A 27,414-nucleotide genomic window follows, 5' to 3' on the forward strand; every position below is an offset into this window, starting at 1 on the left:
GGGGCAAGATCAACATCACAGCCATCCTCTTTTCCCAAACCACAATATTAGCAAAAAATATGCTCAAATTCAGGGTAGCAGGGTGGGAACACAGTCAGGGAACACTGGAAATCCAACTATTTATTGATCTTCTGCTGCTTAATCAGGGAAGTCTCCTTAGAGACATCCTAGTGGGGCCTTTATGCTGAGGAAATGTGGGAACACAGCACATGGTGAGGCAGACAGTCTCAGGCAAAGAGGAAAATTTGCCTGCATTTACTATTCAGATATCCAGCCTGGAGGTTTGAGTTAGATCCTCAGCTGCTGAGTGCTGATGTATTGTTACAGCACGTAGGCACCATTTATAATCTTTTTCTACTCTCTCTCTGCCCGGCCAACCTATTGTAGCCTTTTGGTTTATAGACCTTCCTCCTGAATAATTCTGTGATTATGTGGAGAAAGAGATTGTTGCTACTCTTGGGTAGTTACAGAGGACACCAGTCCAGCAACACTAGACAGGGCAGAGAGCAAAGAGGTATTTCTTCAACATGGCACATTCTTCACTCACTGTAGTCTGTGAAAGTGAAGCTTTCTTGACCAGCCACTAGATCAGATTTCTTGAACTTGGCTATTTCCAGGGCTGTAGGATGCTCCTCACAGCACAGTGGTGCGCTGCCAGCCCAAGCAGCACTGAAGTCGATTCCTTGAGTTGAGGATGGGCTGGCAGGAAAGGGCATTTCCACGGTCTGTGGAGCAGATAATCTGCAGAGGGAGTGATCTGGGTGCTCCCAGCAGCAGCAGTGGGCACAGCAAAGTCCTGACCTGTGCTCTGAGCAGTGTCAGACACCTGGCTTTACTCTTGGAGCTTTATAACCATACCTGAGGCAAGACCAAAGCTACCAGTAATGTTTAAAAAGCCTCAGGTTAAACTGGTTTAGGCTATTCCCCACAGAATCTTGGAAGGAAGAGATTTTCTCGGAAATGTCTTCTAAACCATCCAATGAAAGAACTGGGAAGCCAGCACTCCCAGGTGCAGCTACAGGTGCTTGCAAGAAACACATTCCCTCTTGTACTGACAGATGTTTAAGACAGACCTACATGTTAAAATTTCCTTGTCAGTGTTCAAAATAAAAAAAGCTTTAATTCAATAAATGACTGACACTTATGTTTTTCCTGAGCATCACAACTCAGAGAGCAATTCCCACTGCTGTGGCCAGCAATCAGTGCTTGCCATGCCTCACACCCCACCGTAACCCACTTCAGGGGTTATGGCTGGGGCCTTCCAGAAGAGTCCCTAAAACATCGGGGAAATAAAAAACATCTTGTGGCCAGCACTGCACCACGAACACTGTGAATTTTATTAACGCTCAAGGGCAGAAGAAGAACAAAAGAAAAGCAGAACCCGCATCTGCTCAGCAGACTGAAGCCTCCTCCGGGCGCTTCTCCTCCGAGGTGTCTGAAAACGCCCCTGCGCGCTCCGAGCCCACGGCCCTCACCCCGCTCCAGAGCCAAACCCGCCGCGGCTCCGGGAACGCCCCGAGCGTCGCTCCCGCCTCCCCGTCCGCCCTCAGCCCCGCCCGGCGCGTTCCGGCCCGGCCATGGCGGGAGAGGGCGAGGAGGCTCTGGCGGCCTTCGTGGCCCTGCACGGGGCCGCGCTCCGCGCATCGCGGGTCCCCACGCAATACTGGGAGAGCCTGAGCCGCAAACTGCGCGGAGAGGTGGGTGAGCGGTGCTGGGGGCGGCTCCGCACGGGAGAGCGGCGCTGAGGGGGCAGCCCCGAGCCGGGGGAGAGCGGCGCTGAGGGAGCAGCTCCGAGCCGGGGGAGAGCGGCGCTGAGGGAGCAGCTCCGAGCCGGGGGAGAGCGGCGCTGAGGGAGCAGCCCCGAGATGGGGGCGAGCGGAGGCCGTGGGAGTGGCTGTGGAGAGCCGTGCTGAGGGCAGCCCCTGTAGCCCTGGGTGAGGGAGAGAGGAGAGTCACGGTGTTGCTTAGCAAGGGATAGTGGAAAAGGCACGGTGCGGGTTGTGTTACCGAGACTGCGCCTCGGATCTGTAAAAGACGTCAGGTGTTTTGTGCATATCTGATTTCGTCTTTTTGTTGTCAGCGTGAAGTTTGGAAGCGTTTGGAAAGCCTGGTAACTGGAGACATAATATTGGAGAGAGATTATGAATCGAAAAAAACCACAGCACTCTACCAGCTTCAAAGAAAAAAATTATATCTGTCCCAGGCAAATGCAGGACAGTGTCCTCAGCCCTTCAGCTTTTTATGCTAGAGAGAATTAAGAAAAAACAGCAACGATAGTAGTATTAGACTCAGGATGTTGTCATATCTTAATCCACTATGATTTGGATTGGCTTTTGCCTGATTTTTAATTTTTTTTCAGTTCACTTCCACACAGATCTGCCCTGCGGTCAGCCACTTATAACTGTGCGGAGCTCGGCCAGCTCATCTCATGTGTGCATGAGTTACCTGGCTTGGGCAGTTTTCTTCGGATGAAGCTGACTCCTGGTGGAGTATCCCTTTTCACCTTTGTAACAACCATCTGCTTGCTTCCTAGAGCTTTGTGATGAGAAAGGGAAGAGAAACAAAGACAAGAAAAGGAGTGATTTTAAACAGATTGTAAAGACACGGGTTGTATTTAGACTTTTTTTTTTTTTTCAGTTTGTACATCTGCAGCCCAGCCTCAGTGATCAGGAGAGCTGTCTTTGATTTGTGGGGGTAAAGGAATAAGGATCTGAGGCAGGAAAGAGACATAACGCAAAACCGTTCATCTGGATAATTGAGAGTGCTTGAGGGAGTCTGGAGGAGTCGACCTGGAGAAGAAAATATGAATGAGGTGAACTTCTAGTTCTGGGGAGAGAAAGAGATGTGATAACGGCAGAAAGCAACTAATGGAGGTTTGCTGGAAGGCAGGATAAGCAGTGAAGAAATGGGTGAGATGGGGTGAGAAGTTTGAACTGGTAGTATAGGATGGTAGGGAAGGTGAGGGAATTGCCGTTTAACATCCAGTACGGGTAAAGTAATTTCAAATTACCTGAATGCTTCTTTTCCCCATCTCAGCTTCAAAGTAGGAACAAGAGAAAAGCATTGCAAGTCATGATACGAGTGTTTATAGTCAGGAAAGGTCTGAGTATGTTCCTGCTGCTTTCAGTCTGTTGTGTGGTAGTGTTAATAACAGGAATATGTGTTTATTACAGAGAAGATTACAGAAAATCTAATACTATCTCAAGCATATGCCCGGTCACAAATTGCGGAATTGCACCTTCCTCAGTAAGTATTCATGGAAGGAACTTGGAGCAGGAGTATCTGCTGCTCTGCTTAGGTAGGAGGATATGAGAAGGGATGTCCTGGAAGAGAGTGGAACAGAAGGCAGTATAAAGCTGCCAAGGAAACCCAGTGTTGAGCTGTTAAACACAAAGCTGTTATGTTTCCACGTGCCAGTATGGAGCTGGAGGTAGCAAACTGAATCTGTGCTGTGACCTAATGCAGGCTTGAGATTTGTGACTTGTGGCTGAAATCCTTGCTTGTTAGCAGCTTTGCTGGAAGGGTGTAATATGAGAGGGTAAAACCATAGAGTGAGAAGAGATCCGTGGTGCTGATGTTTTTGCGGAGGCTGAGATGAGGAAAGGCAGAAGGAAGAAAGCACGTGCCCTAAGGCAGCAGACTGCTCCTGCTGCTTCCTTTTACTTGCAGTAGTGGCTGAGCAGGCTTTTCTGCACTCAAGGTCCCAGTGTGTGTGAAAAAAGAGATTTAATTATTTCAGTGAGCTTTGGAAGATAAAGCAAGCTGCTGAGAGTGCTTGTCTCTACTGCTGCAGCTTCTGGTTTTTGCCCAGAAGAAGGGCAAAAGGATATTGAGAAAATTGGGATGTCCAGGAAAAGTTACTATGAAGAGTGCTGTGGACTGGGATAACCTCTTGAGGAGGTAGAGACAGAGCTACAGGACCTTACTTAGAATTGCAGAATGGCTGGAGGAGCAGCAGTAAAGAAGGAAAAGGAGGTGAGGGGAAGGGGTGAAATGGTATTGGGAATCTAGGTAATAAAGTATAACTCAGGGGGCAAAACCCCAGGGCAATGTAGAGCATAGGATAAGTTTCTTTGTTACATGTCTTAAATGGGAGGAATTTTTCATTTGTCCTAACGTGCTGCAAAGATTAAAACTTTCTAGCATAGAACTTGAAAAATTTGCATCTGTAAAACAGATAAAAATATCTCTTGCATCAATACCTCTAGAACCCAGCCCGAGCAGCTGTTTTCCAACACTGTCATATGTATTTCAACATACAGAGTGAATGCACCCTCCCTCCGCTGTGTACACCAAAGCCTGTGAGAAGGGGAGGGTTTGGGTTGGTTTTTTTTTAATTTACCTTGGGATCTGCTGGAGCAGGTTTCCTTCTGAGAGCATTATGCAATTGGATTGCTCATTCAAAACATGGTATAACTGCTAGATTGGTAAACTTGCCTTTATTTATTCGTTTTGCATTTAGCATTCAGTGTCTGTTGGGAGGAAATTCTTTTTGTGTTTCTGGCAGAAACTTGAAAAATAAAATCCATGCATGTGTAATCATTCACTATAAGTGCTAAAATTTTATTTCTAGTGTAGTGGTTGCTTCTTACGCTCTTGGATAAATTGTGTATAGTATGTTTATAAGTGTGGAAAATACAGTGCCTGCATCTAATTTTATTAATAATCTTTTCTTTTTCTATTCCAGCCATACACTAAGTTATTTTGCAGCCTTCTCTGTATTGCAGGAAGATTTTTGTAGCCCTCAGATGTTTCTGGCTAAAGACTGCTTAGAGTTTCATGCCAGTTAGAAATGGAGGCTCTTAATTAATTTCTGGAAGGAATGCAGCATGATAATACTGCTGGATTTTATTTTCCAGAGCAGTGGAGGGCAGCCAGTTGCTCAGAGGTTACCTGTGCCCTTCAAAGCAGTTTTCAGTGTGCCTTAAAAGAATTTGCTGAACGTGTCTTTGTGGTAATTATCATGATATGTGCCTGCTTTGGTATCAAGTTCTCTGGTTTGCTGGGGTTGGTTAGGTGGTAGCTGTGCCTGAACATGAAGAGGGTAGGATTTTGCCCAAACATGTTTTGCTTGCAAGCAGTTGTGCCACTGGAATATGTTGGTACCCTTTTGCTGTCTAGAGGTTATTGATTGCACTGGCGGAATACTTAATGTGAGCTCTCCCAGTTCTGCTTCAAGCCAGAGATGACTTTTCAGATTGGTTTTGTGATCTTATCCAGCTGGTTCTTGCTTAAGGCGCTTACTTAAGGTTCCCTTAATGGAGCTGCTGTGTTACTAGGTTCAGTGTGACAGCCTGGCTCAGAGGGAGGAAGGAAGGGAGGAGACATAAAACTGTCTGTGTATCCACACTGACAACGATGTGCTTCTGCCAAACCCATCAGTGAACTGTTGAACTGCTTGTACTATCAATTATGAGTTTAAAAAACAACAAAACCCTCACAAAAAGCCACTGATTAAGGTGGTCTTGAGGTGCTGCTGCTGAAAGAAGTGTGATTTGCTTTGGGTGAGGAATACACATAGTTCACTTTTACAAGGTTACAAATTCTCTAGGAGAAATTTTTCATTAAGTGTAATTTTGTAAAGGTATTGAAAGTGGAGATTTTTTGCTGAATGCAACTGCTACAGCCTTTGGTATCTGATAATTTGTCAGAGGGAAAGACCAGAACTTTGGCTTAGGGCATTTGGAATCCCTTCATTTTTCAGTCTTGAGATGATACTTAATACAAAAAATAAAATAAAATAAAAATGCAACAGCTTCCCCTTAGTGTTGTGGAGGAACTTGGTATTCATTGTGGGTGTTTGGTAAATGGGTGGAGCCTGTCCTGAGGGAAGGCTAAAGCTGAGTCAACCACTGGCTGGCCTATCCCTCTCACAAAACTTCTTAAGAGAAAAGCCACTGTGGAAAACACAGGCAGTGCCACGCTGCAGCACATGTCAAGTGGCTCCCCTGAGTCACACTTACACTTTCCATTTTCTGATGACTCCCAGTCACTTGTCTGTCGCTTCTTTGCTGGCTAATGAGGATGTTGTTGAGGATGGCCCTTGATCCAGGCAGGAGCACTGAAGTGTCACTTCAGGGAAGAGTGGAATGTGTTTCCTGGCACACTGCTTTTGCTGGTTGCCATGGGCTGAGATTAGCATTTGTGCCCTAAACCAGGCCAGGGAGCTCGCCCAGATGGGAGCCAATCTGACAAGAATTAGTTGTGAGCACAGGGAAGGGCTCTTGCTTTTGCTGGGACCTGCCTGCAGCTACATGAACTTCAATAACTACGAATTTTCAAGGCAACCATGCAGAGACTTAAAAACGCATTGGAGGCTACTGTGAGAACAGCAAGAGGTTTTCATACTGCTTACTACTGAGTAATGTTATCCTCTTCTAGCAACTGGAAAACTATAAATAAATTGAAATTGCTATTTTGATACCTGATGAAAGAAACTAAGTTTCTGGTTTTTTTAATAGGTGTGGTTTTAATCTCTAGTAAGTTTGTTTGAAGAGTAATTTTCTTTACCCTAAAAAAACGCATATGTATGTATTAGCCAACACACTGTTAGCATCTCCTTAGCATTTAGCTAAGAAGCTGTGTGCTAAGGAGCTGTTAGCTATTACTAGCATCTGGAAGGCATCCCTGCCCATGGCAGCAGGGATGGAACTGAGGTGATCATTAAGGTCCCTTCTAACCCAAGACATTCTATGATTGCCATGTCATCATGGCCCCCTCCCCTTGGCTTCTGCCATCCCAGAGGAAAATATCATCCCTTGTTCCTCAGAAGGGAATTTCAGATACTTCTCCACTTGGCTGATATGTGGCTTAAGATGAGAAGTAGCTGTTGTTCTCCTGCTGACTTCCTCCCTGTAATGGTGGATACTCCCTCTTTGAGCAGCTGTCTGCTTTTACTAGGTGGCCTTTCTTCACAATTGTGGAGTTGATTTCCTCACCCTCCTGTTGAGGCTTAGCAAAAATAATTGTCCTATAGAAACACTCACATGAACAAATGAAAGCTTGTTACTGCCACTGGCATTTTACAGCTAAGTTGTCAATATATAGAAGTAACGATTTTTAATAATGTGGCATTGCAGGCTATGTGTTGAACCATTGCAGATTTGGAGTGTTGAACCAGTAATTCAAGAGCTCACACTTTAGACCTTTCTCCCTCCCTGCTTCTTTTTAGTCATATTAGATTGAGGCAAAAGATTTGTTTGCCCATGCCTACTTTATTAGGTAGTGTGTGAGTGATTCTAGCAAAATAATTCACTCTGAAAAATTTCAACAAATTTTCTTTTGAGGCTTTACCTATTTTTGTCTTCCTAAAAGCCTATGTTCACTTTGAAATGATGAAAGTGGTCAGCAGGGTCGTGGTTCTGCCAGATATGCAAGCCCACTGTTTGGCAAGGGAGCCTTGTGTGGTGACTGCCCTCATTTTTTTATGTTCTAGATGCAATTGTTGCATCCAGAGTGGCAAGAATGTAAACAAACCCCTGTCAGCACCTTAGTAGACATAAGTGTTTGAAACTTAACTTTGTATATAGCAGTATAAGAAATCTCCCAATTTACCTGGGGGTGAGTGGGCACTGATAGTTCCTTTTATAGGGAAAGAAGAGAGAGGAAGGAGAGATTTCTTAACTGGTTCAGAACTCAATTGGGGAAAGCTCTTTTCCTTCAGGGACTTTAATGTGCTTTAGTATGGTTGTGGAGTATGGGTAACACTCGGTTTTGCAAGTCTTAAATTACTGATTTTAGCAAAGGTTGAACAAGGGTATTCTGGTTTCAGCCTCTAAAATTCTTAATGAGGCGTTAAACTGATAGACAATCATTAGTAGACCTGCTGGTGCCAAAGAAATCAACAAAGCTTCCTGCCAGTATTAACTAAAGAAACTTCCCAAACAAACAGTTCTGTTAAAATGTGAAAGAATAAATAAATGTGAAAGAAGAAATAAATGTTGTTCATTCATCTCTTAAGTTAAAAACGCCATTTCTTACCAGACTACAGGGAAGAAATGTCTCAGGTGTCTCACTGAGCTTATCAGTGTGCTGCCTTACCCAGTTGCATGATATTTTGTGCACATTCCATCTCAGATATTTGATGCTGGTAACTACTTTGGAATAATGCAAGTAGAAGAGGTGGATGAGGAGGAAGAAGTTGATGAAGAAATGGAAGAACAATTGAAAAAGAAACCAAATCCTGGAAATGGACCTTGTTTCAAAGTTATTGTAACAAATGAGAATGGACTTCAAGCCTCCAATCCTGATAGGTGAGTTGTGATTTTGAAAATAGTGTTCAGTCTTTGGGTAGTGTGAAACCCTAAAATAATAATGACAGCTTGCTTTGAGACTTGTCGCAACCTATTCAGAAATCCTCTTTTCCACCTCTAAGACATAACTTCATGTTTGAGGAGAGATGCATCCCTTGCAAAGGGTACTGGGAGCACAAATATTTTAATGTGGCTCCTTTTTAAATCATGCAGGAAGATACTTAGAAATTGGTTTTTAGTAAACTCAGGGAGGAAAGTAAGGAAAAAGCAACCTTGAAATTATTTCTGCAGATATAAAGCAAACCTTTGTGTCGGCAAGACTGTATGCCTGTGGGAAAAAAAAAAAAAAAAACTAAAGAAATACTTGTGATCTCCACAAATCTCATGCCAAGAACGTACTCACGGTAATATTCTGTGGGCTTACATTTCCTTCAGTTGGCTAAAGTATAATTCAAGAGAGGTCGTGTGCATGTGTGTGGAGTTGAATGTATCAAGTTACTGTTCTTATGCTTACAAATCAGCTTATCTGTCATGAATGTAAGACTAGGAGGCATAAAGTATAGTATAAAGTTGTGTAAGAAACAACTTTATATTATAGTACTGCTTTTTGTGTTCTTACTGGTTTCAAACATAGAACAGGGTACATTCATAAAAAGCAGTGAGATGAAATCATCTCTGCTGGAGATCAAAATTCAATTCTGCTCAGTTCTGTAAAACTTCTGTGAGACCGTTCATACTTTTTACATCTTAGGTAAACATGCAAAACCTAAACATTTAAATTAAGCTTAATGAGTAAAACCAACAAAGATTCATAGGTATGTGCCTTTAATACCCCTGCCTTAACTTAAGTAGTCACCGTTTTAAATCTGAGAATACACTTGAATTATTAAGTTCAAAACCAGATCCTGTGATAATCTTGGGCTTCCTCTTAGCATTCAGGTGTTTGAATATGGGAGCAGAACACCAGCACAGCTGTTTGCTAACATTTTGAAAGAGCTTGACCTTAGCATTCTCTGGAGTATTTAATTTTAAAATTAAATGAGGTTTCATGTGTGTGTGGAATCTGGGATACAATAATTGTTCAACCATATTTGCCCTATGTGACAGCTGACATGTTTTTAGCTGTCTGAAATGTTTGGTGTTTTTGTGTGGTTTGGGGATTTTGCTATCAAGTAGAATTCCGATTTTTCTCTGTATTGGTTCAGCCAGATGATATCACCAAAATGTGAAGAACCCTTCTGTTTGAAAAACTGTGTTTTTTTCTAAAAGTCATGCAGCCTAAACAAGGGTTAAACTTGTCAAGGGAAGCTGTGCCAGATATGTATGGTTTTCTTTTGGGTTAGATGGTAATTTTTTTTAAGCAATGCAGTTTTTTCTAAAAATAATTTGGTGACACCCATCCCCACCCAAAGAAAAAAACCCAAACAAATAGAAACTATCAAGAAACTATCAAAACTTATTGCTCATTTTCTTTTAATAGCATATACAGGCTTCTGATGATCAGACTTCTCCACCTGGTTTTACAGATGACAGTAGATGTCACAAACCCTGTGGCTAGCAATGTCCTCAAGTAATTTTTCAACACAGTGCATTGTTTTCCTGGTTAAGGCAAGAATATCAGGTTGATGCAGTAGAGTTATTAGTGATAAAAAGGGAAGGCATTTGTGTTCTTGCCTTTTAAAGGGAATAAGCTCACAAATTGAGTGCCTGTTCTTTATCTGCTCCTCATGTTCATGGAAATGCTCACTAATGCACCATAAGCTTTCTAGCGCAAAACCAGAGTGCTGGAAAGTTGCTCCTGCAATGCCACAGTGTGTGCTCAGGGAGTGACTTTGTGACTAAGAGCAGATTAGCTATCAGACTATCTCCAGGGAAAGGCAGCTTTCGTTCAGAGCATATGTCTGTGTGTGAGAGAGCCCCGGGGCGTAACACCACCCTGGAGTGTAATGCCACCCAAACTCTCCTGCAGCGTGTTCCTCATCGACCACGCCTGGACCTACCGCGCAGAGCACGCACGGCACCAGCTGCGCCACGTGCCCGGCCTGCTGCACAGGATGGCCAACCTCATGGGCATCCCCTTCCACGGAGAGGTCCCGGACGAGGGCAGCATCGAGCAGGTGCTGCAGGAAATGTGGAAGTACAGCCAGACCTACCAGCTCTCTCAAGGTGTAAGACTGTATGGGATGCTAAAAATTTTGGGGTGGATATGTTCCAGTACTTGAATATTAACAGAGATCCTTACAGGCATTCCTTCTAATTGGAAGAAGAGCAGATGCTACTTTTAAGGTGTGTGATTAACACCATACCAGATTTGGTCACCCTGCCCTCTGTAGTCCTTCAGCACTGTACCAACATGTCTTGAGCCTTTAAACACCTTCAAGTGCACATATGCCATTTTTGAGGGAATACAACAGCCCTTGGAGAGCAGGTGAAAACCCTGTTGTAGGGTTTGCAGTGGAGCTCCAATGTTTTTTTGAGTCTTTTGAATTAAAGAAGAGAAAGGTGAATTCTTTGGCCTCAGCCTTATGCAGAATGGGCAGGGCTAGTCCTGAGCAGTGAGAGCATGATCAAACTGCCCCTATTAGCTCAGGGTCTTGAGATTGTTCTCTGGACTGGTCATCTTTATCATTAAAGCTCAAATTTAACTCACAGTAGAATCAGGTCTGAAAAATCCCTGAGAAGGGCATTCATTGTGACGTTTTCCTTTTTCCCTTTCATTTAAAGGGAAATCTGAGGAGTATCTTTGAGTCTTTCTCTCCTATCTCTTTGTTTCTCAATTTGTCATTAATAGTTTGTGAGTGAAATGGAATTATCTGTGTTACCACTTGAAAAGTGATTTTCCAGAAGACAGTTAATTCAGCCTGTAGCTGAACTTGTCTTCTGTTCACTTTTCTGGGAAATACCTTAAGTCTAGTGTCTCTACTCCATTTCTGCCTCCATAAAAAGGCCACAGTAGTGCTACCAAGCAATTTAAAGTTTATTTTCTCATTCAGGATTTTTTTTGTGAGAGTGTTGCAGGAAGGGGTGGGCGCTTTGATGATGCAGCCTCAACACTTGCAGCCAGCTGTTGTTGCAGGTGGCAGTGTTGCTCTCGTTCACTCTTAAACTTCAAACACTTCTTAGCTGATTGCTTCTGAGAGAAACTGAAGGAAAACTAATCCTGCCAAGCAGCCTTCTGCTAGTTTAGCTGTCTTAAGCAACTGGTTTGGTTCACAGAAAGCAGGTCTGGTAGGCAGTAGCAGTAGCACAAGAAAGAGGAGGCTGAAGCAGGAATCTGAGAAGTGGAGTAGAATGCTGTCAGTGCCTCTGTCTCACGGAGCTTTTCCTGCAGTCCATGTGTGTGAGATGTCCCCCTCTGTTTATTCATACAGACTGCAGAGGAGAAGGTTCCTGTCTGGTACATCATGGATGAATTTGGATCACGCATTCAGCATTCAGACCAGCCGAGTTTTGCAGCAGCACCTCTGTTTTATATGCCTCAGCAAATTGCTTACACGGTTCTCTGGCCTTTGAGAGACCTTGAAACTGGTGGTAAGTGTGTATCTGAGGAGCTGGGGTTTTCTTTAAAGCTTGCAATAGAAAATCGGCCTGTTCTTACAAAATCATTGAACATTTCACAGTAGAACAAATGTTTCAAGATCAAAATGGCTGCATTCTTTTTACACTGTCAAATATAAAAGTTCTCTCTGTCTGTTATTTCTGTATTTTAGGATAGAGACTTTTTACTAGTCCAAAAATTTTGCTATTGTTTTGTTGACAGAGAATTTAAATCTTACAACCTTAGTGAAACTGCAAATTCAGTCATCTGAGGACTTTAAAAAAAATCCCTTAAAATCTGTGTTTGTAGCTTTGAGTCAGAAAGTCAGGCTCTGAAAGTTGGGAAACACCAGGCCAATGATTATTCCATCCATATATATTTATTCCATTCCATATATATTTCAGGGGCCACCCTATGCCTCCATCACGTGGAGAAGATAAACATCCTAAATAATACTTCTTTTATCACGTTTCTTTAATTATCTCTAATTTTTCATTTAAATAACAAAAGTTGTGCTGTTATTGACTGTACAGCTGTCATTTGAGGATTTTCAGTGGGAAATGAAAGGCAGTTCGTAAAGGTTCTCCTGGTTTTGCTGCAGATGAAGTCACTCGTGATTATGCTTATGGGGAGACGGATCGCCTGATCAGGAAGTGTGTTTTGTTACCCTGGGTGCCTGCTGAAGTGTTGGATGTCAGCTGTTCTACTCCAGAGCCACCAGATGAGTATTACCAGGTATGATTTTGACAAGTTAATTCCATATCTTTTTTAAGAGGAGGCAGTGTCTAGAAAAGCATTGCAAGAATTCTGATTTTGCTTCTTTTTAAAGACTGATTCAGAGGACAGCTATTAAAATTAAAAAAAAAAAAAAACCCAATTCAAAGCACAGTGAAACAAGAAATGTCTTGTATGTAATATCTAAGTAAGAAATGTCTTGTATGTAATATCTAAGTATTTAAATACTGGAGCAACATAAATGAGTTTTAATATTTTATGCTGTATTGCATGGCTATTTTTGTAAACACACTACAAGGTACTTCATATGAGGCATCCATCTTCCAGGTAGATGTTTGATACATTGCCCAATAGGCTTATTAATTGAATTTGTTATTGTAGCGTTGCTGTTCAGTCTTGAATTACAGAAAGATTTGTTTTATTATTTTAAGAAAAGTTGAATTTTTCAGACTGGATGCTAGGCTATGTTGTAGTTTAGAGCCATTAAATATTGGGGCAGAAACATTTTTAATTTGATGGCATTCTTCTAAAGTACTCATTCAGTTTGTTTCCTTTCTTATAAATGTTAGGAGTGTTTTAAGGATGTGAAATGAATATTTGGAATCTCCTTGTCATGAACAATGTCTACATGAGATTCACTTATTAGAAAAATGAGGAAACTGATGCCTGTGAGGATGCTGTACTGTCTACTAACAGCATTCAAAATATAGCTTCTATACCCCAACTCTCTGTTTCTTTATGGTGAATGAGAGGCAGAAAATGCTCTATCCAGCTTGTTATTAACAATATCTAGTCAGAAGTGAAGTTAAATAAAGTTGTATACTCATAATAGCTAGGCTGTCTTGTAACCTAAGGCAGATTGGTTGGTTGGGATTTTGCATTTTTGGAAGAGCTGTACTTTGCATTAACAGAGGAGCAGTAATGCACCCAGAGTTTGTCTTATATGTATTCTCTTGGCAAAAGTGCCTTGGTCTCAGAGAAGGCAACTTTTGCATGTTTTAATTCTGTTTTGGTATGATCAGGTCAAGTTAAAGAACTGCGTGTGGAAAATGAGTCCAGTATCCTCCTTTACCATTCTGCCTTAAAAACATTTTTTCAACGTAGCTTTTTTTTAAAACTGTTTCTGCCACTCAGCTGTTGAGGAGAGATGAGAGCTCTACTGATGCTAGAACCAACCAACAGAACTTTCATCTACTGCTAGATTCTAGAGTAACAGAAAGTCCCTGAGCTACTCCTCACTGGAGTGAGTCACAGCTGGTGACAGACCAGTGAGGAGTAGCTCAGGGCATGCCACATCCCTAGACACCAAAGGTGACACAGCTAGAAAGAGATACCATGTTGTTGACAGTTCTCATTATATGTAAAATAATGAGAGAGTTGTGACAGCAACATTCTGACTTAACTTTTTATTACCTATTTTTTATTCTGTTATCTAATTCTGGTTTCCAACACAGACCACAAAGACTGTAACTTAGATGATATGGTGGGTGATGGTAAGGCAATGATTGCAGAAAGAAGTGTCAGGGGAGGCAGCTTCTAATGAAATGTCTGGGATGGAGGAAGTATCTCATGGGACTAGGGAGATTTCAACAGCTCCCTGGGTTCGAGATGCAAAAAACACAGTAATGCATCCTCTGGAACTGTTCTGAGAATTGTATTCTTCTCACCATAAAAGTACAGGCTCCTTTCTTTTTCTGGAGTGACTACAAGAGTTATTTTGTACTTGTCCTGCCCAATCTGTTTTAAGTGATGTCTAAGATCTTTCATTACCGTTGTGGTTTTGTTTGTCTTTCCACTTATGTAGGATTTCATTGCTATACCAGCCTTAAAGGTGAAGATGTGCATCTGTGGCTGGACAGACAGACACCTCACTGCAACTTATGACAGTCTGGATCAACTGGAATTCAAAGAGCTGTTGTACCAGCAGCAGCTGCTTTTCCTTATCGAGATGCACTTCTCATGTCCAAGAGTTTCTGAGAGCTGCTTCCTTTTGCAGAGCATCAGCAGTGATGCAGAAGTGTATTTCCTTTTAGCAGTCAGAGGGGGGCTGTACAGGATGGAGAGAGACTTTGCAGGCATGGTTACTGCTGAAGACTGCAAAAAACATTTTGCTCATTTTCACATGAGCAGAATTGGCTTCCAATGTCCTCTAATTTTTTTTTAGTCATCTGTAACAAAGTATCACAACTAAATGGTCAGTCTTCCAGTTTGCTGGAAATAAAACAGCTTTGTCTTCTATTGTATATGGTTGGCTGTGATTTGAGGATTTTTTTTTTTCATGTTTAGGAGACAAGAATTTCTCAGGGTCATACAGCAGTGTTGATGTGCCCTGGTCTTGAAGCCTTATTTCTTACTTTTTACTGTTAGGATTTCCTTCTGCCTCTGCTCTTGTACTGATTTTTTTTTTCTGTACTTAGTACACAACCTAATAGAATTGTCAAAATGTAACTTTACTGAAATTCACTTGCACCAAAGAGAATGGAGTAAGACATGCAGTGGACTCATCCATTCTGCTTAGAATTAACTTTTTGTGGTTTTCTGTTTTCTAGGCAATTTTAGCAGAAAACAAGGAAAAACTTCCTGTAGCGATAAATCCACCCGTTTATGCCAAAGACAAAGTTTTCAAGTACGTATCCACAAACAAAATGTTTTCTTACCACGATTATGTGCTGTAATTGCAGTGTGTTCTGGCTGAACAGCCTTTTCCATCTTTGACCAACAGAGGCAAGTTAAAGATGGGTTTATATGGAGCCACTTGCCTAAAATTCTGACTTATTAGTTGCTCCTGTTGGATGTATTCTTCAAAGTGGATGAATTGTCACTTACGCAATTTCTAAAAAATAAATTTACTTTGGTTTTTTGTTTATTTTTTTAGTAAGTGCCACGTTCTGGGTGAAAGAAAAGTTGCATCATATTTTAGCACTAATTTACACAGTGTTGTTTTCACTAAGTATGTTTTAAGGTGTAGAAGAGGCACTAAAGACTTGTCTTCTGCATTATAGCATGTATGTCTATAGGGATTGCTCTGTGCTGTGTAGATAACGGACTATTCCCCTTGTTCAGATGGCATTGCCAAACAGGAATCCTATAAAAACCTGAGATGTTTTAAATTGGACATGTGTTTGCTACAAAAATGGGCCGTATGCTGTGAAACCATTTCAGAAGAAAGCTGGAAGAACATTGCAAAGATAAGGGATTTTTTTTTGAGCAAAACCAGTGGTGCTACATGGCCAGGCTGCCTTGTTACTGGTTTTATTCCAGAAGAACAAACCATTGCGTAGCATGTGCTGTGAGTTGCACTTCTGGGGTGTTCGTAGGCTGACACTGGGATCACAGTTCTTGCTTGAAACCTTTTGCTTAAATGGTAAAGTTGCACTAAAATGTATTTGGTAGGTGGACTCACACACCAGCTTCTTGTGTTGATTTGTTACTCCCTGGATGAACTTTACTTGAGAAGAACTACTGAAAAGCAAGTTACTTCTTGTGGAGAGGCATTTGTTAACTTGCCCAGTGGTAGTCAAGGTTCTATTTGTAGTTGAAATCTCTGGTTACATGACTGTGAGGATAAGCAAAAGCTGATATTTTTTGTCTGATGTACTCAGATACAGGAGTCAAAGGCAGATACATTCTCATAGAGGCAGAAAGCAATACTGAGGATGTTGGGAAACACTGATATATTTTTCACTCCTTACCTCTTTAGTTTGTATCTTACATTTCAAATGAATGGCATTCACATTAGGCAAGGAAGGAGGGGGACACACATAAAATTCTTCCTGCTCTTCTTCTAAGAAATGTAATCCACACCCAGTCAATGTACTCTTAAGGACTTCCCTCTCTTTTCCTTTATCTTGTTTATATCTGGACAGAAGGCTGTAAGGTCTTTCTCATGCTCTGAATTTTGTGTACTAATGTTCCTCCACAGGTAGAGCAGCAGCATCTGAGAGTCCAGATGACTTGAGTGGGAGCTGCAGCCTTCCAGTGCTCTTGGCCTTCTCTAAAGGTTTTCGGGCTGTCACCTTGGGCAGACAGATGGGAACATGTGGAGCTGGGTAGATGGGTGTAGCCTGTTAATAATGTTTTTGCTCTCCTTTGTGGATTGCTGCTGTTTTAGAGGATTCAAGAGAAATTCAAGTTGCAAAGTTTAGAACCTGGAACAAACTCTTAGTCATCCTTTATCCAAGCAGAGTTAAAACAGAGAGTGGAAGAGCAAATAAATGTTTAACCTGAACCCTGAAAAGCAGGGGAGGGAGTACAAGTACTTTGATACAGCAAAATTATAGGTTTAATTAGGTCTTGTAGCATAGTAACTGCTGCCCTTGGGTGATTGTTCTATCCAGCTGTGCTGACTGCTGAATGGAAAAAAAGAATCAAATAACTAAATGCTTCAAAGACGGATTTATTAGGAAAAGTCTTTCCAATTTGTGTTGGGCTTGATCATCTCTGTTTCTTTTGATCTCCTCTTTCATGTTTCTCTTCAGCTACATCAGTTACTATTTTAAAATGTCCAAAGAGCTGTTATGAGGCAACGCTTTGTTTTGGTTGGTCTTCTCAGCTCTGTGCTGTGGGAGTTGGTTCTCATAACTGCTTCTTGGCTTTAAATATTTTGAGTTTAAAGTTAAGTAACATCTAAACCTATTTGTCTTCCTTTTATCATTTCACTGAATGTCATCTTTAATCCCAGACTTCATAGCATCCCTACCAGGACTTCAGTGAGACCAGGGGAAGGTATGGTTAGCTGGCTTCATCAGTTCAGTGTATCACTGATACTGGACTGAAAGGTCCAAAATAGCTTGGCTGATAATACAAGATTGCAGTGGAGATGTTCTGCCCTCTGCCAAAGCCAGAATGAGACTTCCTTACCTGTCTGCATCTTTTTGTCGTATTATCAGTATATTACCTTAGAACAAATGAAATTACCTTATTTCCTCTCCAGTCTTAACCTCCCTCGTCTTATTGCAATGATGTTCCTGCACTTAAAGCTAAATTGAGCTCCCCTATTTCTTTTGTGCTGCATTTTAAGCAAGTCTTCAAATACATAATCCTGAGTGCTCTGGCACTGGATCTTTGCAGGATGGTGACTTGTAGGGTGTTTGTAAGGAACCAATTTGGTACTTTATGAACAACTTCGGTTTTAGTAGTTCTTGCGCTGCGTGTGTTCTTTCTTGCCTATTTCTGTGGAGATTTTGGATGCTTCAGGGCTTTGTTACAGCATTATATAATTGGCCTTTTATCTTTAGGTCAGCTAAACTTTGATTTCCTCTTGCTCCAGCAAGGACTAACAGTTGCTCCAAACCTGTGGCTGTTAGGGGAGCTTGTAGGTTTGGCAACACTTGTAGTGGATCCAGTACACCACATTTGGTATTACACTTTCCCCTGGTGTGCAGACTTAAAAGGAGAAGCCAAGAAGCCACAAATTTCAGGAAGAAATGCTAGTGGGACTCTGTGGAAATACTAATTTTGTTCTGTTGGAGCAATGAGGAAGAACTGGTGGCTTCTTTCAACAGGCTGATTCCCTTCATCCAGAGTGAAGTCGTCTCTCTCAATTATCAGCTTCAGCATAAATAGTATAACTATTGTAATGTCTCACACATGGAGCTATGCAAAGTACCTTACATACTTTGTTTTTTAAAGAATTTATTTTCCCCTGTGACTGAACTATTTCTACAGTTCATCTTTTTAGAGAAGTGTCTCTCAGGGGAATGTATTTTCCAATTGGTTAGTAGTGGAGGAGGAGAGGAAAGTTCTACAACTGATAAGAATAGACCTGGAGAGGAGGAAGAATACAGTAGTTTCTCGTGGAAAAAATTAATAATTTTTTATTCTGTTTAAATGTCTCCTTGCCATGAGAATGATATAAAAAACAGTCTTGCTTTTTGAGTTAACATGCTGAATTCTGAATTAAGTGGCCTCACAGCTATAAAGTCATCAAAATAACCATTATTTCTCTCTGCTTATTTTAGCATCCAAGTCACTGGTTTTATTTGAGAAGGAAATTTCCCAAGATACACAACAACTTACCTCATTATTGGTTACATTCTGAAATGTCTGTGAGGTTTGAGTTGGGGTTTTGTGTGATTTTAAATGGGGTTGAGAGGGAATTTGTATCAAGCCTCAAAGTTTTGTGTATTCCCAGCATATACCTACTTTCATATGTTTGGGTTACTTACAGTTCTGAACAAACAAAAATAATCTTCTGAAGCTACAAAATTAAGCTGACAGGATTTCCTATGACTTTCTTTCATGTGGATGACAGCAGGTTGATTTTTAGAGCTCTTTCAGGAGTGCAGGTATTCACAAGGCCACTCTCACTTCTGGATATTTCATGTAGAACAGTGAATTCATGTTACTGCTTCTGTGTCAGGGGTTTAGTCATCATCTTCTGAACTGTTATTTTTATGAAGCAGTCAGAGCTAAACTACCTTTGAGATTACTATCTCAAAATAGATAATTTTTAGGTAATCTCTCACAAGTTTTTAATCTATCCCACTTCAATTTAAATTGTTTTTGTGAATCAAGAAGAGATTGTCACAGAGAGTGTATACAGGAAAAATATAAAAGTTTTTTTTTCTATTCAAGTATTAATTGATCCGTTTCAGGAACTAAACTGACATTTTTCTTCTTTCATGTGCTTCTTTCTTCTAGGGTTTTCACAGACATTCAGCAAGTCCTCAACAACCTGGCACATCCCCGTTTTGTATTCACAGACAATGAGGGAGAAGCAGACATCCTCTACAACTTCTCACACTTCAAAGATTATAGGTTAATTAATTATAGGATTCATTATTCCCCTGATAATACTTCATTTTAAACTTCTTTTGTATAAAAATTGTGTTCCAAAGGCCTTCCCAACCTTCCCCCTTCACCAAGCACTTGTTTGCTTTGTAGGAAGCTAAGTGAGGAGAGGCCTGAGGTAATGGTGAATCAGTTCCCATGTGAGAACCTCCTGACTGTCAAAGACTGCTTGGCATCCATTGCTAGACGAACTGGAGGACCAGATGGGCCCAGGTGGTTGCCTCGGACTTTCAACCTCCAGACAGAATTGCCTCAGTTCATCAGCTGCTTTCAGCAACGTGACAGAAGGTGACTTGTGTGTTTCCTCTTCCTTAGGTTTTGTCCTGTCTTGATCTCACTTTCCTCAAAGACCAGGAGCCTACATTTTAGTCTTGGCAGCAGTTGCACTACCATGATTTAGCTCTTGCTGCATTTATATTCAAGTGATTTTTACCTGAAAAGTGGGGGCTTTTTAGGTTTTTATTTTAGGTAAGAGTAGTTAAGCAATGCAGTTTGAAACCCAGAAACTTTGCTGTGACTTGAATACATAGTTGAAGTCCTTTGCTCTTTTCTTAGCGTCTTGCCTCTTGTGTTTAACAGATATACAAAGCCTCAAAATGTGTTTGCAACAAGTGTGGGATTTTTTTTCCAGGGGACAGTAGTAGTTGTTCTTGCACTTAAGCCAGACTGGAAAACGTTTAAAGTACTTGGGTTCTGTAAGGTTATGAAAGTAGAATTTGATTTTGTTAGACTGAAGCAGTTGTGGAGCTTTAGGGTTTTAAATCCACACTTCTTCTGCTGCAGCTCCCTTGGATGGAAATTATGATTTCTCTTCTTGTAAGAGAGAAAGAGAGCATTAGCTGCTGCTCTTCTGTCTGGCATGGAGTACTCTGGTTGAAAGGTTGCTGCTTTGGTGACACCTGCTTATTATGGTGACACCTGCCAGGTGTTTCATTTGGCCATTATTTGCTATACATAGTCTCTCATGGACTGGCATTGACCAGAAGAGAGCACACCTGCCACTTGTCCCTAGTGTGTGGTGGTTTAATTCCTTTTCAACATCAAGGACTGACAGTGCAAGCAGTGTGTATGTAAGCTTAATGGGAAGGAGGTGGTAGGAATTTTCAAACAAACAAAACAGAAGTTAAATGCTGTCTTCAGCTCACGTTATGATGCTTTAATAGCATCACCCTGTCCTGACTTGGAAAGATAGATGGAAAGACCAGCATATTGCTGGATTTTCTCAAGGATATCTCAAAGAATTTTGCCCCAGGAGATGTCTGGGTGCTAGAAAGTGAGACAATGGTGGTGTGTTTTTATTTTCCTGTAGTGTGAACTGTTGATACACTGTGAGGTTTTTTCCCAAAGAGATGAGTTCTCGTGTCATTTAATGTGAATGATTTTGAGGTGTCAGTAGGGACCAACTTGGAAAATTGCACACTAGCCTGCCAGAGTGTTCTCAGGCTCCTGGCAGAACGATTCCATACCATGACTTCCTTGTGCATGTTCACGGTGATGCTGTTGATGGGTTGTTTTTCTCTTTTGATGGAGTCAGATGCAGTAGAAGGAGATAAACAGTGAGACCAAGTTAGGCCGTAACTGAAAAAAAAAAATTGTGAAAGATACCACTGCCTTTTCTCTCCCTTATTCCTAAGACCTACTCCTCCCAGCTGTCAGCAAAAATCTTAATTCTTGGAGTGTAGCCCACAGCTTTATAAAGTATTTTTTCAGAAGATGTGGATCAAGCCAAATGGATATTCAGCCAGATGAGTGAGGTGGATACTTACAGGTATTGCTCTCTCTCTTTCTCTCCCAGAGGAGAAGATAATCACTGGATATGCAAACCATGGAACCTGGCCAGAAGTCTGGATACCCACATCACCAACCACCTGAACAGTATCATCAGGCACAGGGAAAGCAGCCCAAAGGTGAGAGGGCATAGCTTTGAATGGGATTTAAAAAGCAGAGCTGAAAAAACTGCTTTGTAGAAGGAGGTCTGAAAATACAAAGGAAATGTATTCTTCAAAATTCATATGCTGGCCATAAGCATATAGTTCAGAGTAGATTCAGTTGCAAATTGGTAAACTCCAATTGTTGCAGTGATGAACTCAGAGCCTGATGTTGTCTTATGTAAAGAATAAAACTTGCCCTGGCAATAAGGGATACTCCGGCATGTTTCTGCTGTAATGCCAGTCCTCAGGCTGGCAGACAAACGCACTGGCTATAGTTAGCATTGTTCATCAATTTGGGAACATTATTGGTTCTGTCTCCTGGTTAGTTGTTATTGCTCTGCTCAGTGGCACAAAGGACCACCCTTGACAACAAGAGATGAATTACAGAGCTTTTTACAGAGAGCCTGCAACATCCACCTGTACCTCATTGTGTGTGAGCACTGGAGCTTGCTTCAGCACCATTTGTTGGTGACATGTTGACTGCATGTGTTTTGTGGGGTACAGAAATGCACACAGAATTGCTTCACAATTGTTGCAAAACAGCAAGGTCACCAGAGTTAGAAATCTGTGATTTTTAAAAATGAGAACGTCCTGGCCTCCATGTTTCCACACCCTGTAGTCAGAGTGTGACAGAAAGCAACGTTGTCTATTTGTGCACCTTTCTGAGGAAAAGCTGAAATGCAGGCAGGGCTGCCCTAAAGTCACTGAGGTGCAGTGACGCTTGCATTTCACCTGAGCTGTTCCACGTGCTGTGCTGTAGGTGGTGTGCAAATACATCGAGGAGCCAGTGCTGTTTGAGCGCGAGGACGTGGGGCTGGTGAAGTTCGATGTGCGCTACATGGTGCTGCTGCGCTCCGTGCAGCCTCTGCGGCTCTACAGCTACAATGTGTTCTGGCTGCGCTTTTCCAACAGGTGCTCACCTCCCCCCACAGGCTGCACCTGCTGACACTGGATCCCTTAAACTGAGGAGTTGTTCTGTTCCTTAGGGCATTTTCACTTGATGACTTGGATGACTATGAGAAGCACTTCACTGTCATGAATTATGCTCCTGGTGTGACATTGAAACAGGTAAGCAAGCAGCCCGAAACACTCCCTCACCTTTCTGTTGGTAGAAAAATTTTCTGGTGCCTTCTGTTAGCAAATAGTCTGTTTCACATCCACTTCAACAGGATGTTCAAAATACCAAAGTCCTAAGCAAATACTTTCCTAGACTCTTTCCCCTCTTTACCCCAGTCATCGGTGATCATCTGAGGTAATACAAACCTACATTCTGAATGGAACCCACATTGACAGAGACAACAAAAGAACTATAAAAAATGTCGGCTTGTCATTGTCAAAGCCTTAGTATGATCTTTTACAGCAAGAAATCCTGGAACAAGGAAGGTGTTCATGAGCTGTCTTAATGCAAGTAGAGAACTAGGGAATTTGTATGAATTGCAAATATATTTCATGTTCCATTCTCTTGTAATTCCTGACCAAGACAGCTTTTGATGTTACTAAACTGTTTTAGGTGCACTGTGAAGACTTTATTCCTCTGTTTGAAAAACAATATCCTGAGTATCCTTGGACAACAGTACAAGTAAGTCAGCAACTCGTCTTTCTCATGTAAATGTTCATTATCTGTTTTGGGGTTTTTTTACTCAGTAAACCAGCTTTTCCAAAAGTCTTGGGTTGTTAGGATTTTTTTTCTTAGAAGGCATATTTCATGTGTATCACAAAGGAGATCATATGTTAACCTTTACTTCAGAACTTTGTGTAATTTGCCCTCAAATACTTGATTGTTTGAGGACTGTATTTTATAATTTGAGAATTTTACTTCACGATCACACTATGATAATTCTGTATGTTGGACTTAGCAATACAGCCAGCCCTGACTACTCTCAAGTGCAGAGTTTCCTGCTGCAGCCCCTAGCTTCTCTGTGTTAGAAGCCTTGCCAGAGCCCTGTCCCTGCTCCTTGCACAGATGACTTTCCACAAGAACACAGATGGTTCTCTCATACCAGAGCGTCTTTTGACTGTAAAAAGGAAACTCCAAATACTACAGTTCCATAAAACATGCAGGAAGGCAGATGAGGGCCTTCTCATTGATTTTAATTTTTCCTGTGATTCATACTTGAAAGAAAAAACTGAATGTGAAGATCTGGTTCAGAAACATGCACAAAACTGAATTCTTTCATTCTTCCATATTTATTAGGAGCTGGAAGAAACAGAGTGAATGATAGCTGAGCCTTTATATGTGCATATTCATTCAAAAGTGCATAAATTATCCAACTGTGACTTGATTTCCTAAATCAACTCACATTTGTTTTAACTAGACCCTTGTATACTCAAAATATGACAGGGTTTAAAATAGTCTGAAAGAGACTACAAGGGGTGAAAAGAGAGATATCAAAATATATCCCGTAGGCTATCCAAAGTAGTACACTGTACAGAAAATAGAGGGAATGGTTCACTGCAGCATAAATTCAATGCTAAAACTCACATCTCTGTATTCTTCCTGGTTTATTTCATTTCCAGATTGGATATCTGACTGTTTTTCAAAATACCTATGTAATGCATTCTTAAAATTTCCATGTCCTCCCCATGTTTCTTAGGGGTATGAACAGGTACAAGATTTTTCATTGCAGAACATAACAAAACAAAGCAAGAATACAACTGAATAGGCAGGAAAAAAAAGCAAGAACTTCACAATTGTACTTCTGGTCTTCATAGAACTCTCCTAGGTTTTCTTTTTCCCCTCCTGTACACATAAGTGCAATATTTGGCATAATGCCTGAGAAGTGGGTTAATTCTAATGTTAAATGCACTCTTTTTAGGATTACCATAGTACTCAGTGGCTCCCCAGAAAAGTCCATGGATATTGACTGGTGCTGAGTTCTTTCTTTGTGCTGGCATTAAGTCTAAATGCTCATTTTGGAAGCCTGTACTGTGCAAATTTTCATCTGCTGTGTAGTGCAATTGATACAAACGCTTTCAAACACTGCATGAATGAAGTGATTAGAAACATGTATGTTGCTTTTATGGAACCTCACTGCTCATTCAGAATTCACTGCTTTTTCTGTTATTAGGCAAGTATTTTTAAGACATTTGCTGAATTGTTCCAAGTTGCTACATCTAAGCCTGCCCCTCTTGGCATCTGCAATTATCCATCTTCAAGAGCAATATATGCCATTGACTTGATGCTTAAATGGGACACCAGCAGAGATGGTGAGAAGCTCTTTACTTGAATGCTGAATTGTTTATGTTGGTGGACCTTTTCAGAAATCTGTTTTCTTGCCTCCCACTGACACCTGAAGTTGCGAATCTATGGGGATAGCATCTGCCTTGTTGCTTAACAGGAGTGATGCAGCTGCCAGCTGCTGGGCTGCATCCTTCTTTCCCTGCTGCTGTTGTTCTCTGTTTGGAGAAAAACAGAGCAAAACAACAGAGGGGTGGGGGGGATCCAAAAGAATCCAGTCAAACCACCACATACACAAAAACCCCAAACAAATGTCTGAAATACTCAACTCTCTATGAAAACCTTGGAAACATCTTAATTGTCTGTGGCTTTCAGGCTTGGAGCAGTGTTCAGTGCACTGTGACTTATTACGGCAAGGAAGGGACCACATTCACTATTTCAGTGCTGTTGAAGTCCTCAGGGCTGACATTCAGCTGTTACCAAGTCTCTGCAAGAACATGTGAGTGAGACTTCTTCATGTCAGTGCCACAGCATGGCTGCCTACCTGAAGCCTTTCTTCCAGGCAGCTGTGGAGGATGGAGGACTGGTAGCAAAGTCTACCAGATAGACTGAATCATTTGTTGTCTCACTAGGAGGCTCAGAAATGTTCTGTAAATGTCCCTGACCCAGACATGTGTTTCTTGTAGAGGTAAAAAAGTAGCAGAGGCACCAACAAAAAGAGAACTGCCAGGGAGTGTTGAAGAGAGCTGAGCATACTCTTCTCATGGTACTGGGTTTTCTGGGACACAGGAGAAGTTGATTGCCTGTGCCCAAGTTTGCCTGCAGAGCAATTAGATGTGTGTTGGGTGAGTGCCCCATGGCCACTGCAGCAGGGACTGATTCTGTGAAGATTGAATTGCTTTCATGGAGGGAAATAATTGAGAAACAGAAGATATAAAATGGAGCCTTTGCTGCTTAGATGAGGTGGAGCAAGAGGTTGAATGTGCTTTGCTATGTCCACACTGGATCCTCTTTCACCTGTCCTAGAGGTGTCCTGAATGGGATAAGCAAAGCAGCTCACAAACATTACCAGATTAAGGAAAACTACTGTAGTAAAAGAACCAACCTCACATTACTTGCCTGGCTGAACATGAACTGCACAGGTCCTTGGTCTTTTGAAGGTGAGGGGTGATGCCAGTGGCAATGCTGTAAAGCTGTGAGCAGCCTGTGAACAAAGAGATTTGTTGCTCCTGTGCAAAGCACAGTAGGATTTACTTATCTATCAGAAGGCTGTTCCCTCACTTAACAATCTCAACACCAGACGTGAAACAAAATCCTTTGGTTTTCTCTGCATAGAATGCATTTGATTCAGAGCTGATGAAGTTTTAAGAGAAAATTAAATTTCCTGACTTCCTTTAGGAGTGGCATGAAGTGGCAGATGGGAGTGGCTGCAGTTAAAGGAACAGGACCGCTAAATACCTAGGAGGTTTAAGAAAGCAAGGTTTGTACTGAAATGTGAGAAGCAGAGTTTCCTTGAAGATGTTTGAAAACAAAACAAACAAACAAAACAGCTGATTCAGGGAGATCATATTGAATGGCTGCAAATTCTTATTCCAGAGGAGGCATTGAATTAGCACAGTGGTTGCAGAATCTGTTGGATAATTGTCCTCTGGGTAATGATGGTAGAACATACTTCTGTTCCTCCAATAAAAACCAACCCACTGAAACAAAAACACCCTACTAGCTTGGCAGTTTGGGTCACAAAAGATGCTTTTTCCAATAATTTTCCATAATTTCTGGATTAAAGACAAATAGTGATTTGGGATCTTTGTAGAGCTTGTATTAAGCAGCAGTGTTTGTCTTTGCCTTGACAGGGAAAAGAATTATGCAGCCTCAGATCTTGGAGCTGAACTTTAACCCTGACTGTGACAGAGCCTGCAAATACCACCCTACCTTTTTTAATGATGTCTTCAGCACCCTATTTCTGGATGACACCGACAACTGCCATGTGACACGCATCGTGTAACTACAGGAGATTTGACTCCATCAATTTCCTTGTCAGATATGCTTAATAGCAGGATTTATATTTCAGTTTTATGAGCTGCTGATGCACCTGTTTTCCTGTACTGATCACCAGGGGAAAAAATTGTATCAGAAGAATATGCCTATAATGTATTGATAATCCCTTTGTCTGCATTGTCCTTGTCTTGCTTTTGTTCTTTCTGTAAAACCTTGTTGTATGTTGACAAAGTGTCTTGTTTATTGAATATTGGAGACCTCAAAGTAGGACTTGTTTTTCAGGTAGCCTGATTGCTTGCTTGCTGGGAAACGTTGCACAAGTTCCTTGTGTCAACATTAAAACTATAATTTACTGAATCATGTTGGGGTTTGCATGTCTCTTTCTTATCTACCCCTCCTATACAAAGATCTAAAACGTTCTGGTGGGTGGGAAATAATAATAATAATAATAATAATAATAAGTTATTTCAGTGCAATTAACTATGGGGATAATGAGACTAAAGATTTTATGGATCGTCCTATTTTCCTTATTTTAAAAGAGAGAAAACAACCCCACAGCATTTTGGAAGCTTTTACTGATGGCTGTCATCCTTAGCCTGCCCCTCAAAGAAACCAGATTTTTGAGGATGTGAGCAGGAGGCAATGTCTGAAGCAGCACAGAAGAAATAAGGAATTTTGAAAACTCTGCTAGAACCCCAAACAGTCTTTGGACTTTTAGGGCCTAAGAGAGAGGTATTTGGCAGTGGGGTGCCCATTTGAAATCTTTCCTAATCTTTCCTCAAATCAAGGCCACTTGGCTGAAATTTAGCTATTTTATGTGCAAGCTGCAAAAAATTCTGCCTGCCACGACATATATATTGTATGGGTAGTAATTATTTAAGCTAGTTTGCAACAATTAGGATGTGCTTGAGAGGAAAGTACAATTATAAAATTGTGCGTTCTAAACCTTGCTTCCAGCTTTGCAAACATGCAGCAACGTTGTCCCTCACA

At 41.4% G+C, this 27,414-nt stretch overlaps 1 protein-coding gene across 4 annotated transcripts; it reads left to right on the top strand.

The window, feature by feature from the left end:
- The first annotated feature begins 1,565 nt into the window (after positions 1 to 1,565).
- Positions 1,566 to 26,781, top strand: TTLL12 (tubulin tyrosine ligase like 12). Of its 4 annotated transcripts, none has more exons than XM_041464331.1 (15): positions 1,566 to 1,697; positions 8,077 to 8,252; positions 10,222 to 10,420; positions 11,624 to 11,783; positions 12,392 to 12,525; positions 15,075 to 15,151; positions 19,168 to 19,284; positions 19,411 to 19,605; positions 21,113 to 21,224; positions 22,009 to 22,160; positions 22,235 to 22,316; positions 22,759 to 22,827; positions 24,317 to 24,455; positions 24,802 to 24,925; positions 26,280 to 26,781. In XM_041464331.1, exons 1-15 carry the CDS (start codon positions 1,578 to 1,580, stop codon positions 26,320 to 26,322), a joined length of 1,899 nt encoding a protein of 632 aa, XP_041320265.1. In that variant the 5' UTR covers positions 1,566 to 1,577; the 3' UTR covers positions 26,323 to 26,781. The 4 variants fall into 4 exon arrangements, with proteins under 4 accessions (XP_041320265.1, XP_041320264.1, XP_041320266.1 ...); XM_041464330.1 differs by lacking the exon at positions 26,280 to 26,781 and adding an exon at positions 25,825 to 26,227; XM_041464334.1 differs by lacking the exons at positions 1,566 to 1,697; positions 26,280 to 26,781 and adding exons at positions 2,706 to 2,812; positions 25,825 to 26,229.
- Positions 26,782 to 27,414: the final 633 nt, after the last annotated feature.

Source organism: Pyrgilauda ruficollis, unplaced genomic scaffold (assembly GCF_017590135.1).
Source record: "Pyrgilauda ruficollis isolate IOZ18807 unplaced genomic scaffold, ASM1759013v1 scaffold179, whole genome shotgun sequence".
NCBI classification, from domain to species: Eukaryota; Metazoa; Chordata; class Aves; order Passeriformes; family Passeridae; genus Pyrgilauda; species Pyrgilauda ruficollis.